Source organism: Syngnathus floridae, chromosome 16 (genome assembly GCF_059516105.1).
Source record: "Syngnathus floridae isolate MCC-2025c chromosome 16, RoL_Sflo_1.0, whole genome shotgun sequence".
NCBI lineage: Eukaryota > Metazoa > Chordata > Actinopteri > Syngnathiformes > Syngnathidae > Syngnathus > Syngnathus floridae.
This window is the reverse complement of record NC_142428.1, coordinates 7,527,476-7,542,817: the sequence shown is the minus strand read 5'-3', so window position 1 is coordinate 7,542,817 and position 15,342 is coordinate 7,527,476. Positions and strand designations below refer to the sequence as shown.

The window sequence follows — 15,342 nt, the reverse complement described above, 5'->3', positions numbered from 1 at the left end:
CTCATGACTCATCTTATTGTAAAAGTCAAGTTTTGTTGAATGTGTGTGAGAATATACATGTGTGGAATAAATAGGAGCAAATTAACACATTTCTTATCCAATCAAATGTGACAGTTAATATTGAAAATGTTTCGTTTTATTGTCATACAGCACTCATGAATGAAAATATATGTACATTAACAAGCAAAACAAAAATGTACAATTTAACACATGAGGAAAAAATATTACAGCTATTATCACATGTGCATTATTATGTTTGTGGGGCACATGATGTCATAACAGTCCACAAATTCAAAAAAACTTCACTATTTTGGTGTCCAACTGACCTGGGAAAAAGCATGTGAAGTGCACATACAAGCATCCAAACGGTAAAAACAAAAGGGGGATTGGAGAAACCATTGCCTCAATTCTTTATTTGACCTGGAGCTATTTCTTCAAGGGTCCTGACATTTTGCGTAGTCCCTTTATCCTGTAGAGCAGCCCGTTGACAAAATCCTAAGGAGCATGCACAAACAAGCTTGTAACCCCATTGACCTTTTTCTCTAATGAACATGCATGTACACATATCCACGTTTTACAGCTTACATAAACATTGACATTTAAATTTATTGACTATGTAGTCCTAAATTAATCTAACAGGCACGTATTGGCAATACAGTATGGAAGGATACAGATGTGATTTTTAACTTCTCACCTCAATTGGCTTCCGGCATTCTTGCAACAACTCCTGAAAGAAGCAGAAGAAAAAAACAAGAACACATTAGGTATTTCTGAACTGGGAATAAAATGTTACCATGATCCATCCATCCAATAATGGACACTTATACTCAACCTATGTTATTTGAAATTCTATCCTTAGACATTATCAACAATTATGTACCTGTACTCGCTTTCTTTGTCCTTCATCTGACAGCTCCAGGAGCTCATCTATGTCAATCTCCAACTCCGGAATGTCTTCTTCCTGCAAGAGAATAATAAAAGTTGTTTCTGCATCTCTATTCCAAATCCCTCTATTACCGACATGTGATGGACACAAAAGCTCACAGGGTACAATCCCATCCTAAATCCCAGTGAAAAGTCTCTCTATGACACTGAGCAAATCAGTGGGATGGAAATTATTGTCAACTAGAGCGTCAATGTGCCTGTTAAACCAAGACACGAATGTCGTGACTGACTATTACATTAAAAAAAAAAAAAAAAAATAGATTCAGTATATTACAAATGTGTCATCTACAAAATGTAACGACTTTAAAGTACTGTAGAATGTCCTGGAAGGAAACTTGACCACCGGTACATCCAGACTCAGCAGGTATACGCTCAAATTTGACAGGGCAGTTTGCTTTTCCGAGGGAATATTTTCCGGTTGGGAAGATTTCATTGCCGAGGAAGATTGGGCTTGGACGTTTCTCTGGATGATGAGAGAACTAATCAATGTGAAGTGCTGAGTGGAGGAGTGGATGGACCCTCTTCCTGGTCCCCCGTGCACCCTCTAATTGATACATGGTGCCGGGATGGACCCCTTGTTATTCTGCTTAGCTCTGCAGGGGTTTAGTGTGTGTGCATGTGTGTGCGTGTGTTTATTACTTTGGTTAATGATGCTCATTTCCTTGTTGTAAACTGACCAGTTGATTGCATATCTAAAGGAAGCATTTGTTTTTTTATTTTACTTTTACTTTTATTATGCATATCATAAAATAAAACATATTTTATTGCAATAATCCACAGTTGTGCATGCAATTCAATGCTAGAAAGCGCTGTATGTTTTATTTTCTTAAAATGATTTAGTACCTTTACACACTATGTAGCATTATGTAAGCATTGGCAGAGGATCTTGTGATTAAGAATAATTCCTCAAAGTGTCAACTCAGCATTGGCGCGTGCAAGGAGAATAAAATAGTTGACTTTTTTCTGTGACCTTTCTACTGTGCAGTACTTCAACTTCAGCATTTTATACTGCACAACATGGCTGATTTATCTTCAGCGGAGAAGAAATTGCATTTTAATGAGGTCTCTGAGCAGCATCTCAGTAGCACTTTCTGCGGTTGAAAGCAATATAATAAATGTTGAAGCTATTATTGGAATTTATGAATATCAAAGTCTTGGCTTCAGAAACCAACAGATGCAGTCACCTGAGCAATTGGATTCTGTCCTTTCGAGTGTTTTATCCCTTTTGTGACTCAAAACAAGAGCTTTATTTATCTATATTTTAATGAATTCAATATTTGTTCAAAAACTTGTATGATCAGTCAGCGTACATATTTGTGGATGTTATTTTTATTAATTTTTGACCGATCAAAGTGTTGCTTTGTTGTCCTTTATGATGCATTGCTATTGCATAATAAATTTTCCATTTTGTGGGTCTCCTGACAAGTGACTATGATCTACAAGGTCTGACCTCAGCAATATTCTACATATATTTGTTCCAAAACAACAATTTAGCAGTTCGAACATTAAATATGTTATCCTTGGAGGGAATTCAATTGAATATTTGTAGGTTGAAAAGGATTTGCAATTCATTGTATTGTTTTATTTTTTTTTACACTACCTCCCAACTTAATTGCAATTAGGGTTTGTATTTTAAACATTAAATATTTTATTCACCCGGCCCGAAGGAATCATTTCACCTTACAAATATTGCACATTTCAGACTCATACCTTACAGCTAATCGTAACTCTGGAAAGAAAACAAAGCGCCGTCAAGACACGCTATGTTTTTACTGCCTTGCTAATAAGGAAACCATGCCCAGGAAATATAAATGTCACTGAAAATGCCAACATCATTTGAACTTATCAGAGTCCTTCTGCCTTTCCTGTTAGAAAGTAGGGCCCTATCTATTTTAGGCCCTACAACAGAATTACTGTCAATTAAAATGAGGAAATAAAAATTGATGTTGACACAGTAGTTTGAGAATAAAGCTTTATCTGTCAGCATCCCCCAATGTTTGTATGCCAGTTGTATTATGATCGATTTAGCTTTAATGCTGCTGGACATTTCCCCTTTTCTACTGATCATACCTTCTATGAGGTTTACTATTTCTCTAAAGGTGTGAAGTTTGCAAAGAAGCTGGCCAAGGCAACGCTTGCATAAATTAGAGATGTGGTTAAATAATTTAGACAGCAATGCAAAGGGACTGTTGGTAAAAGGTTCCAAGCGGAAGACTCCAACCAACACAGCACGCTTTTTTTTTGAGGAAATGCAAAATGTATGATAAACTCTATAGCCATAATTCTGTACGCATAGATTATAGGATGTAAATATCCCAATATGGTGATTGACAAGAAACATATGGGTGACATTAATGTGTCTTATATAGATGATTATTGTTTGTCAGATTCAATTGGGAGAATGAAGAAGCGATTGTAACCTTGAAGATGCAATATAGGGATGGAATCTTTTTTTCCTAGTGGGCTTAATTTTCTGCAGAATTCTAAGGAAATAAATCAAATTTAACACATAATGTTATGCAATATCCTGACTTAACTGATCATTATCATTGATCCAATTCTTTATCACAATTATAAACCATTAGATCTGTAAAATGAGCATGCAAATGTCAATATTTACTTTTAGGACATATTCGGACATTTCACTATGACCAAATATTGTAACTATTTATTCTGTCACTCTTTCAGTCGCCTCAATGAAAAAACAACAACAAAAAAACTCTTTTAAAAGGCAGTTAACCCTTTTCGACAGAGTGGACAGCAATTTTATGGATTCCTGAAAAATTTCAATAGGACTAATTTTATCAAACAACTTATTGCTGACAATGAAACATGTAAGAATTATTATTTTATACAAAATATATAATCACTTAACCACTTATGTGTTAAACAACACATTTATTTTACACGCTATTTTAGACCAGGGGACAAAGATGAATAATTTCCAAAAATGCAAAAAAGTTCATCCTCTTAGTTAATATAACCAATAAATAACAGTTTGTTGTCCCTGTCTAAATTAGCTCAGAGGAATGTAATGTTTTTATTATCAGTCAATTGGACAAAAGCATACACATGCTCTCCTCATCGTACATCATGTATTAGTCCCTGCCTTAGTGATGTTGTCATTAATCTGCATCGTCATTCCATGCTAGCCAACGGAAATCCCTCTTTCCACCGCGCTGAGCTGCCACACGTGGGAGATGAGACATCTGTTGCCATGGTTTCCCCCTTGAGAGAATCCAACGCAAATCAATGTGCAGCCAGTGACATAATTGGATTGTGTCCCACGTTACAGAAGTGCAGTTGATGTGGATTGTCTTTCTGCATGTTAAAATCCACAGGGGCATCTTATATGACTGATATTCTGTCATTTATTGAAATATTATAACACAGCTGAGAGTGCAGTAAAATCCGTGCATTTATGAAACAATCTCACGGGTAATCTCTCGTTATTGTCAATATGAAATTATGATGGATAAGTGGGCATTGCTTCCACTGCTACGTGCATGTGTGCATGTGTCCATGAGTCTACCCCTTACCTCACAGTCAAAGAGCAGGTGCAGCTGTTCATCTATCCACTCCTCAATATCCAGCCTCCTCTGCAGGTCCTTGCGGTTATACTTGACGGTCAGCTTGCCAAGCTTGCGGTGCCCTGGCTCGTCGACTTTGCCCGTGGATTGGAACATCACTCTGGACTGGGTGTTTGCCTCTGACGCCATGGTTGCCACGGCCTCAGGAGACCCGTGGAAACACACCAAGTTCTCTCTGTCACGCACACACATGCACACACACAGGCATACACACACAAGCAAGCGGCCCACTCTATGTCCGTGTATGTATTTCCTCGTGTTCAATGTCTACCTTCTCTGTAACACTGACTCTGACTCACACTGCTTGTCCTGCTCTCTCTCTTTCTCTGTGAAGCTCTCCTTCTCGCCTCCTCTTGCAACACCCACTGCCTGCACTGTGTGGACGATGAAACCTGATACGCCTCTGTGTGTGTATGCCACTTTATATGACAGGGTGTGTGTTTGCTGTACTGGAAGAGCATAGGTCAGTCCAAGCCAATAAAAAAAAACACTGTGGCGAGACAAATCAGCAAGGGGCAATAAAGTGACTAAAAATAGTCAACAATAGTCAACAAAAATTCTCTTAAAAAATTTATTCCATTTTATTGTTGCATACAAAAGCTATGGATCTTTGGAGTCAAATTGGCCTCATTGGTTACAAGGGTTTTAATAATAATAATAAAAATAACACTGTGGATCATAGTGGATCTTAATAAAATATATGCATAAATTTTGGTACTCTTCCATTATTAAATGAATAATGTACAATGGTCATGGAAAAAAAACTTCTATCCATATAAAATTTAAGGTTCTGCTGGTTGGCCACACATGCCGCTGAATTATTGAAGGCCTTCAGCAGATCACCTTTTCTGCTACTCACATTCATTCATCTGATATTATGCGACTTAGTTCTGCAACGTTAAGGACCAAAGATAGGTTTCTAAATAGTGTTGCGAAATATACATTATGACGTCATAGTTCACGTGCCAACTTCTAGTTTCCCCTTGGGAATTTTGTGTGATGATGTAAATCATGACTCAAATCATGAGTCAGTTCCAAATGAAGGAATGTGCTTTATGTGTTTTGATATTCTAACGAAGAAGGGAGAGAAACAAACATTTTAAACGGATAAACTGTTTAGGATTTGTGGCCTCTTTCAATGCAGCCAGTATTGCCACCTTTTGGAATAAAGCATGAAATGCACCCAGGGCTGTTATTCAACTGATTATTTGAATCCAGGTGTTTTGGAGGAGGGAAATATCCAAAACATGCAGGATAGTTGCCCTCCGGGATCTGAGTTTGATACCGATGCCACTTAAATGCATACTCTAAAGGAGAACAAGGTGTTAAAGACAAAACGTACTTTTGTAATGCTGATTTTCAGACTAAAATGAAGAAACAAAAAACGCATCGGTGCATAATGATGGTTGAAAATAAGAAATTATTTCATGTTTTCATTGAGCTGCATGCAAAACAGTAGAACAGCAGGGTGATGCAATGTGGCTCCACTCCCCTGCAAAAAACCGCACCAATAAATATTTGAATTATGTTCCAGGAGAAAACCAATTTCACAATTCAAATCCATTTTTTGTTATCACCCTACCATGTCTTGTCACAACTTGCTAAAAAACATTCATACTGTTGATCATGGGTCACTTACAAGGTTAGATTAAAAAAAAATACTCTGCAAATATTTAAATTTGCAAATGCTGAACATGCAATGTAAATGAGTGCTATACTGTTATATTGTATTTGGTATTTTAAGAGAGAGAGAGAGAGAGAGAGAGAGAGAGAGAGAGAGAGAGAGAGAGAGAGAGAGAGAGAGAGAGAGAGAGAGAGAGAGAGAGAGAGAGAGAGAGAGAGAGAGAGAGAGAGAGAGAGAGAAGGGCGTGGCATGATCCCGAGTGGAATTTCACTTCCTCTCAGACAGGTGAGTGAATATTGAGTCACCTGGCTAGTGTCGTCACACGCCACAGCTCTTTGGAGTGATCAAACTTTGGAGACTCATTCACGCAAGTTTCACGCACTGAGAGGCTCGGCAGGACTTCGCTCTTTGTGGATGTTCTTCTTTTTCAGTTTTTTGTTTTTTTTTGTGCGTGTGAAAAGGTAACTCGGCCGCGTCTGCCTTTACCCTTCGCGGCCCATAGCTCTCAGGAAGACATTTGTAGTTAATTATTGGCCTCGGTTTCGGTTACAGGTGGCGCTAGAAATCCCATTTGAATTATAGGAGGACTTTATTTTTATTATTATTTAAGTGTTATTATGGATCGGTGGTCCCAGGTGGTTCTACTGGTGTTTTTGGGATGCGCCTCTTGTCAGGAGACAGGCGAGGAGTGTTTGGCTAAATTCAAGAAAGGACGGGAGGATTTTGTGCTGGACGTCGACGAGTCCGTCAACGACGGCGCGATCTTCATCTCATCACCGACATTGGAGCGCTCAAGGGACTGTGTGGCGGCTTGCTGCAAGGAGCCAACGTGCAATGTGGCCTTCATGCAAGGAGGTGCGGAGGAGAACTCCATCAAATCCTGCTTTCTCTTCAACTGCCTCTACAAGAAAAAGTACGCCTGTCGCTTTGTCAGGAAGAAAGGTTACTACAACTACATCCTGGACTCCCTCTATGAGAGCTACCTGGAGGTGGATCTCCCACCAAGTAAGACTGCATGCAAGGTCATACACGCACGGGTCATACTATAGAATAAAAATTAACAATTATCTTATATATATATATATATATATATATATATATATATATATATATATATATAATATTCTTGATTGTTGGCAACATCTGCAAAAGAGGTTGTTATTCAGCAACGATATAAAAAGTCTCATTCACCTTTGTTTTAAACTCACTTTTTGTAAGAGAGCTAGAACTTTATGGGCGAGTAGAAGATCAAAAGGTATTCTATTGTCCTAATAAGTTCTAGTAAAAACCCAACTGTCTGCAAATAAAAATGATGATGTTGTTAGTTCCTCCAGTAGTCTGTTTGCACTCACAATATGTGAGGCAACATAACTAGGCTAGAAACATTCATTTCAGCATGTTCAGACACGCCAAGTCCTCATGGCCCCCGGTGTACTGTTCAGTTTCTCATCTACCGCAGCGTCATTTTACTTGTGAATGTGTTGCGCAGTATGAGCCTGTAACAGGATTTAATTGGAATCGTTGTGCATTCCGTGATTGTGTAATAATCTCAAATTGTTACCAATGATGTCTCACTCCAGAGGAAACCGACCGTCCACCGATGGCAAATGGAGGCCAGGACCGTGTAGTCCAGCCTCAGGAAAGCGTCACATTGAACGGCTTGGAGAGCAAAGATGACAAAAAGATCGTGTCTTTTGTGTGGAAAATGCTCACCGAGTATCCCTACGCTGTTATTGAGGTGAGTCCATTTTAATTGCTTTAAGTTCTTAGAAAGTGATGCATCTTGATGGTGACCATGGCATTTTGTTTATATAGAAAACAGGTTTTGATGACCAGATTATCGTGTCCAATCTGACGTCGGGAATGTACAAATTCCAATTGACCGTCACGGACACTGTTGGTCAGTCGGACTCGACCCAAGTCAGTGTTTTGGTTCTTACACCTGAACAGTCAGAACGTAAGTATCAATTCTCAACGTTTCTGTCACATTACACATGAGTCAATATCACCTGAAAGGGCCTTTGAGATTTCTCCATTATGATTTCTGAGCTTTTCGGTTTAACTTGACATTGTTTTTTTTAAGCAGACAATGTAGGATGTACATCCAAACAGCAAAATACATGGTGGACAGTCACAGGGTGAACATTTTTTCGTCTAATATCAGTAACATGACTCCATGAGCAAGATGGTTGTGTGCTGTTTAATAAATATATTAAGAATTTCTGAAAAAAAATTCTGTAAATTAATATTTCAATGCGACAGAGTGGAAATGTTAAGCTTGACAAGATTCAGTTTCATACATATGATGAAAATTGTGGAGCAAGTGTAAATATTCAATATTTATTTCGGAAAGAGAAAATGCTGGTTGTAGTGCCACTGAAGTCACCACAGGATTTCTTAAAGGTGGCACTTAGAACATCATTCTTTTATGACAGGGTAGACATGCGAATGGTCAATATGATCATTACCGTATTTTCCGGACTATAAGGTGCACCGGACTACAAGGCGCACCTTCAATGAATGGCCCTCTATAAAACTTTGTCCTTATATAAGGCGCACCGGACTATAAGGCGCACCATTAATGCATCATGTCAGATTTTTAATCCAAATCAAATCATTCTCCATTTTATCTTTTTTATTTCAACTTCAGACACCACAAATTACTCTAAAATCACAAAATAGTGATCCATAGTCTTTTTGATTCATGATTCATAGTCTTCAGCGGGCCGCTTATGATTGATTTTATGACACAATGCTTCGGGCCAGTTTAAATTTAGGAATTTGGTCCATATATAAGGCGCACCGGACTATATGGCGCACTGAGAAAATTTTGGGTTTTTAGGTGCGCCTTATAGTCCGGAAAATACTGTTAAATTATATCAATATGACACTCCAAAAAACTAGTCAATTATTTTTTTTGTGGGTACGGAGGAAGATGAACAAGGTTTTAACTACTTTTTCCTCATGACATGTTGACATGTCTTTTGAGCTCCCTCAGAGTCGCCTGCGTGTTTCATGTTGAGACAATGCCTTTATGCTCATGTACTTTCCTTGGGGCTTGTTTTTCGTACCTACCCTTTTCCCATTCGGTTCACATTTCTGTTTGTTTTACCCTCTTTTCCAAGCCAACCTAAATACTTTTCAAGGGGTGACCTTTTTGTTGTTCTTCCATTGTGTAGTCTTTGTCTTTTAATGTGATGAAACCTGCCAAGACTTGTTGACTTAATTCCTACAGGCCGAATGATAGAACGTTTTTTAGATAAGAGAACTGGAACATGTGATTTGACCGCTTTAGTCTCCTCTTCCTTTGTATTGTGTGTACTATCAACGTAATTTCCTCATTGATGTTCATGCTTACGTTTGAGATCTTTTAAAACGGAAGTGAGGAGCGTATATGGTACACTCCCACTCCCTCCACCCCCCCAACTCAACAAAACCTGTCGGTCTGGTTTCAGCTAAGGTTTCGTAAACGAAAACACTCCAATCATCCTCTGTCAATTGAAAGTCATTAGAGCTCTTTTTACATTGGTGGTAAATTAATGTTTTTGATCTAAGTGGTTTAAAGCACATTGTGGGATTAATGTAAGGGATTCGGCAATTCAGTTAAATTATTCATTAACAGGTTGTTTGGAATGTGGATGTGCGTAGCGGTGGTGTGTACGTGTGTGTGCGTGTGTGTGGTCTGCCAAGTTTCATTCAAGTGACTATTCAAGTAGAGTATCACTCACCTCACTTTTTAACGTCATATAAATTCACAGATGTTATCAAGCATCTGTAGAAAGAAAAAGGAAATTATTTAAGAAAAAAGAAATAAGTAAAGAATTAAGGAAAATATGTAGAAAGGAAGTAATTGAAGAAAAAAGAAATAATTGAAGAAATAAGAAGATAATTAAGAAAAAAGACAAAAATGAAGAAAAAAATAAATAGTAATGTAGAAATCATTTGTGTACTTAATAACTGAGGTGTTAGGAGATTTGACAAGAGAATTAACTGCAGTTATAGTTGTAATCTTTGAATATTTTTTTAATCAAGTCTGACTTTCACTACCTGTTCTTTTAGTTCAAATTTAGATTTTTTTTTCTCGCAATGAATTGTTGTGTACTTACTAACTGAGGTGTTAGGAGACTTGACAAGAGAATTAACTGCAGTTATTTTTGTAATTTCTGAATATATTTTTTAATCAAGTCTGTTTTTCACTACCTGTTTTTTTAGTTCAAATTTACATTTTTTCTATCAATGAAATGTTGTGTAATGTCCAATTCATTCATGAATATGAAGAAAATCGTAGCTATAGTTTTCAGTTTAGATCTTCTGATATATGGAGTAAAGGCAGCTCTTTGTACGATGAGTAAAGTCTGTCTCATCTGCCAGACAGCCCCACACTGACAAACCATATCTTTTTATGTGCCCCATAGTGTTAAACAAGCTTCCTTCTTTTACATTGCAATAATACACAATGGCATCTTGTGTAGTCTCTACTTTTTAAAGTAGACAGCACAATTGTTGAATGTTAGAAAGTGCAACAAAAAAAATAAGAAAAACACAAAGATCAGGTTTCAGAGACACTAACTTTTGTTGTTGATGTCTGGTGTACATCGAATCTAAGACGAACATGAGTGAGTCATAACTCGTCATGTTTTCAGAATGGTTTCATGTTTCTTAGGAAAGAACAATTAAAATATGATCAACTAACATTTACCCTTGCACCCTGCAGATCACTGCATGGCTCCGAAGAAGATCGGACCATGTCGTGGCGCTTTTCCTCGGTGGCACTACAATGCCGCATCGCAGAAGTGCGAGGAGTTTACCTTTGGTGGCTGCAGGGAAAACCTCAACAACTATCTTTCGAAAGACGAGTGCACAAACGCATGCTATGGCACGGGTAAGTTTGCGTTCCTTTCCAATCATGACTTCACCGTGGAGGGATTGTCATTCTGAGAGACATTTTTATTGTGGCTATACAGTCCATGTCTCCGTAACAGGCTTGGCTACATTTTGCTTTTAAATGGCAGATGAAGCTGTTTGCAAATGTTTTCATGTATTCCAAATATATGGTCGCTGGGAACAGCAATTTGTGGCTCAGCAACTTGAAAACAAGACTTTGACTAATATTTTCCTGTCAACCGTAACTCGATTCTGATTGGCCTCGTGCAAATGATATGACTGAAATTTAGTCTCCTCTCCACTGCACACCAAGCAATTAAGCACTGCACATTTAAAAACGTGCTGTCACTGAAATGTCTTAAACACATTTAAAATAATACTAAACTTGGTTGAAAATGTCTAGAAGTCTGCTCTCCCTAATTATAACTCCAACGCACCAACCAGAAAGGAAGTGTCTGCTTCACTTGGGAAAAATACACCTGAAATGAGCAGTCCAATAACCGTCTGGGCCACTGAAGTACCCAGATTTTTTTTGAACACTAATTCTGTCTTTCTTTCGTTCGCTTCTTCAGAAAAAAAGGGCAGCGGTAGAGGTTTACCACTTCCAGATCAGCGAGGTATGTCACAATCACACGTACTGACATTTATTTTCCTTTGTTAAGCATTCGATATCCTAGACTGTGTATTTCTTAATGCTGATTTCTGTGTTCCATGGCAGAAAAGTGTGGCGTTCCATGCACTGCCGGACAGTTCACCTGTGCAAACGGCTGCTGTTTGGAACCAGGCTTGGAGTGTGACTCAATCGCTCAGTGTAGCGACAGCTCAGATGAGCAAAAATGCAAGGACTGTAAGAATCCGTTTTTATTTTTAAAACTCATTGAGCACACTCAATATTGGTTTCCCTTTATTCATATATTTTGTTTTATGTCAGTGGACAACACATTTCAGATTTTGCTGAAGATTCCAGTGGATGAGCAAAAAGGTATTTATTTTTTTCGTAAAGAAGATTCTCGTAGTAGTTTGATTTATGATCATTTAATTTTCATTTCCTGTTGTTGTCAGTGCGCTGCACTGAGCCTCCAGAGACAGGCAGCTGCAGGGACACTCTCACGAAGTGGTACTACAATCCTCTGAAGCAGGCCTGTAGTCGCTTCAACTACGGTGGTTGCCAGGGAAACGAAAACAGATTTGATTCAAAGGAAGCCTGTCTGAAGGTCTGCAGAGGGGTGACAGGTGACTAGTCTCCATCAAGATTTATTTTAATGATTTACGAAAATTAAAGTTGAAAAAACATTTTCGGTAATAAAATAAATACATTTTTAAAAAAGAATATTTAAAAAAAAAATTATGAACTGAAACTTTGCCAACTATAATTAGAAATAAACTAAAACCAAGCATTTTCTCCCAGAAAACATGCAAAGAAATTTCAAAAAGTTTCATTAAAGTTTTCATTAAAACTAATTAAATTTGAAAACCAAAATTACAACAAAATAAAAAATGCACTGATGAAAAATCTAAAACTATTAAACTCGGTATACTATATATAAAACACGCCGACAGTAACATTCCTATCAGTCAATCCGCCATTTATTTTCCTTTAGCACTTAAGCCCTATTGTTGAAGTAGAGTTTGAGTTTGGATTAGTAATGTATTTTGCTTTTGCCAACATTTTCTTTTACAGCAGGTTATTTCCCTTGATTAGAGAAACTGGCAAAATTTGATAGCCTTGAGGCTTGGTATAACAGGAAAAGTGTTTATTAGTATTAAAATGTAGTTGGTGTAGGTTAAAATAAATTTACCTCATTTTGTACATGTACAATTAATGCATGCATGAGTTCTATCAAAACTTAAATTTGCTTATTATTGTAATTGGTGTTTGGTTTATCCCCTCGTATACTAGTTTCATCTTAAAGCAGCAAGCTTTCATCGAGCTGGTACTTCAAAATTCAGTCTCTTGCGCAATGTCTCCACCCCCATTGCAAAAACCAAAATATTTACTAGTCAGTAATGATTTAAACATCAGCCTTGATTGTCTCAAAGTCGGAATGAAATAAGGTACCAGATAGGTTAAGTTCACTCTAGCTCAGCATTCCTCAAATGGAAGGGAGTAGTTTTACATCTTTGTCAGTTTACTTAACAAATTTATAACCATTGAAAGGCTGAGATATTTGCATCAAATGAAGCCAGAACAACGAACAGTGCAGAATCTGTTTTGCCTGCAAAATGTCCAAGTCAAATTCAATTCACTTGTTTTTACTGCTCTTATGACCTGTTGTTGTTTTTCCCCTCAAGAAAAAGATGTGTTTGCAAGAAAAGCAGAGTTCGAGCGAAGAGTGTCAAGTAGTCAATCAAGTATGTAACTTGATTTTCAAAAATAAGCACCCCCCCCCTCCGACCTGGCCCATCAAATGAACCATTGCTCCCTTTATTTGTACAGGTGTTATAGCAATAGCGGCTGTCCTGGCTGTAGGCATCGTCATCATATTGGCCGTCCTCTTGTATTGCTTCATGAAGGGAAAGAAAAAGTCGTCACAGCACCACCGTGTGCCTGTCAACAACGCGCCGCTCACCTCCATAGAAGACAGGGAGCATCTTGTCTACAACAGTACCACCAAGCCCATCTGACACCGCTCTCCATGTTATAGACGAGAGCAAACTGCAGAGCCGTCATTTGCTGAATGAACTCTGATTGACGAGAGAGGCAACAATGTCTTTTCACCCCACGTGTGTAAAGTTTTTAAAGGTAATATGTACAGGCGGCAATGTGTGCAATTGTGATGTTTAACAATTTCCTTTGTTTTAACGCTGTCTTGTGGACTTACAGTTTCTATTTAGAGTAACAGGGAAATCGAGCCATTTCATCTGTTAGATTACCTCGAGATACTTGATTTACGCCAGGTTCATAATAGTCTGTTATTCCAAAGTAAAATGTGCTTTTAATTTACTGACATCTCCTGTACTATACTATACTACTATATTTTATCTTCTACTTTTTAGTCCCTTGGATAATCTGAATAATATAGGAATAATGCATAATCATAATAGAATTTATAGAATGTCTCGTTTTTTAACATGTTTTTATAACAAGCTTAATGTATGCTAACATACTTAAATAAAGCATCCTTGCTTATCACTTGACACAAGTGATTGTTTTAAGCAGTGTCATGACAGTTAAGCCAAATAAAATAATTACCTCAACATTTATCTTTCATCTTGAGTATTGCTGTGCATAAGAAATTGACTTATGGGTTATTTGCTGAATCATAGAATACTTGATCCATGCACTAATTAATTAATATTCCAAGGTTGTCTGGCCACTATTGAATATTCGATTGATTATTACATCAATTGAATTTTGAGGTCAAATTCCATTTTACATTAAGTGTACTACAAATAATTTTCCCTTCGATTACTGTTTAACGCTTTATTGTAATTGTTTAGTTAATAAAAAAGAAAGCGATTCACCTAAAATTTTGTAACTCATTCAGTTGCTAGTTTACTCATTGTTTTCATAAGTACAAGCAGTCCTCCCGTTGGGCCAAGTTATCAAATTACCATATATTTGACAGAAAAAAATATTTTTTACAATTTAAATTAAATGAATGCTTCTGCTTTTAGCAGACTCTTATTTATTTACATTTTCTACTACTACTTAAGTCACGATTCTGTGCACTTTTACCTCCTATGGTATGAATTATACAGTCAAGTATTGGTAATTTTTATTGCTCAAGTCAAGATGACGAGCCGGTTTCAAGTTGGAACATGGACGCTTACCATTTCCCATTTTGACCAGCAGACGGCAGTATTGGTGCGTTGACTGATCACAATAAACGTGAGTTTTGAAGTTGTGGTATTTTCTTATCGCTCAGAACAACTTTCATACTTTTTCTTTTATTATTTTAGTGATGGAGCCTCACTACTTTTTTAAACAATGAGAGTTTCACTTTCCTATTCTCCGAGGTTTCTCGATGAGACAATCTTAATAGTCTAGCATAGTCTTGCATGAAAGGAAAAAAAGCAGATAATGAAAAGTAAAAGCAAAAACGCCCTATTCTTTCATCAGGCTCACATAAATTATCACCCAGCTCAACTAATTCACTTGAAGTCCTCTTTTGTGCAACAAAGTTTCAGATGACCTGACCCTCATAAATGGAATTGTATGCGTTTCACTTGGTTTTGTCTATTCACAACGCTGCCGAAGACATTGCTTTTACAAAATAGTACTGTGAGAAAAAAAAATATTATACCATACACACTCCAATATTACAAAAACGCGTTTTTATGCAAGCGTTTGTGTTT

At 37.4% G+C, this 15,342-nt stretch overlaps 2 protein-coding genes across 2 annotated transcripts; one reads left to right on the top strand and one right to left on the bottom strand.

Annotated features, from left to right (window-relative positions):
- Positions 1-114: 114 nt before the first annotated feature.
- On the bottom strand, positions 115-4,939 carry ppp1r14d (protein phosphatase 1 regulatory inhibitor subunit 14D). The gene is made up of 4 exons (XM_088401062.1): positions 4,485-4,939; positions 881-961; positions 695-727; positions 115-495 (listed from the first exon to the last, which is right to left on the bottom strand). Exons 1-4 carry the CDS (start codon positions 4,725-4,727, stop codon positions 427-429), a joined length of 426 nt encoding a protein of 141 aa, XP_088257188.1. The 5' UTR covers positions 4,728-4,939; the 3' UTR covers positions 115-426.
- A 1,500-nt stretch (positions 4,940-6,439) lies between these two features.
- spint1a (serine peptidase inhibitor, Kunitz type 1 a) lies at positions 6,440-14,241 on the top strand. Its single transcript, XM_088401249.1, has 10 exons — positions 6,440-7,164; positions 7,740-7,897; positions 7,975-8,116; positions 10,874-11,041; positions 11,616-11,660; positions 11,762-11,890; positions 11,975-12,025; positions 12,106-12,276; positions 13,336-13,395; positions 13,481-14,241. Exons 1-10 carry the CDS (start codon positions 6,777-6,779, stop codon positions 13,666-13,668), a joined length of 1,500 nt encoding a protein of 499 aa, XP_088257375.1. The 5' UTR covers positions 6,440-6,776; the 3' UTR covers positions 13,669-14,241.
- The last annotated feature ends 1,101 nt before the right edge of the window (positions 14,242-15,342 follow it).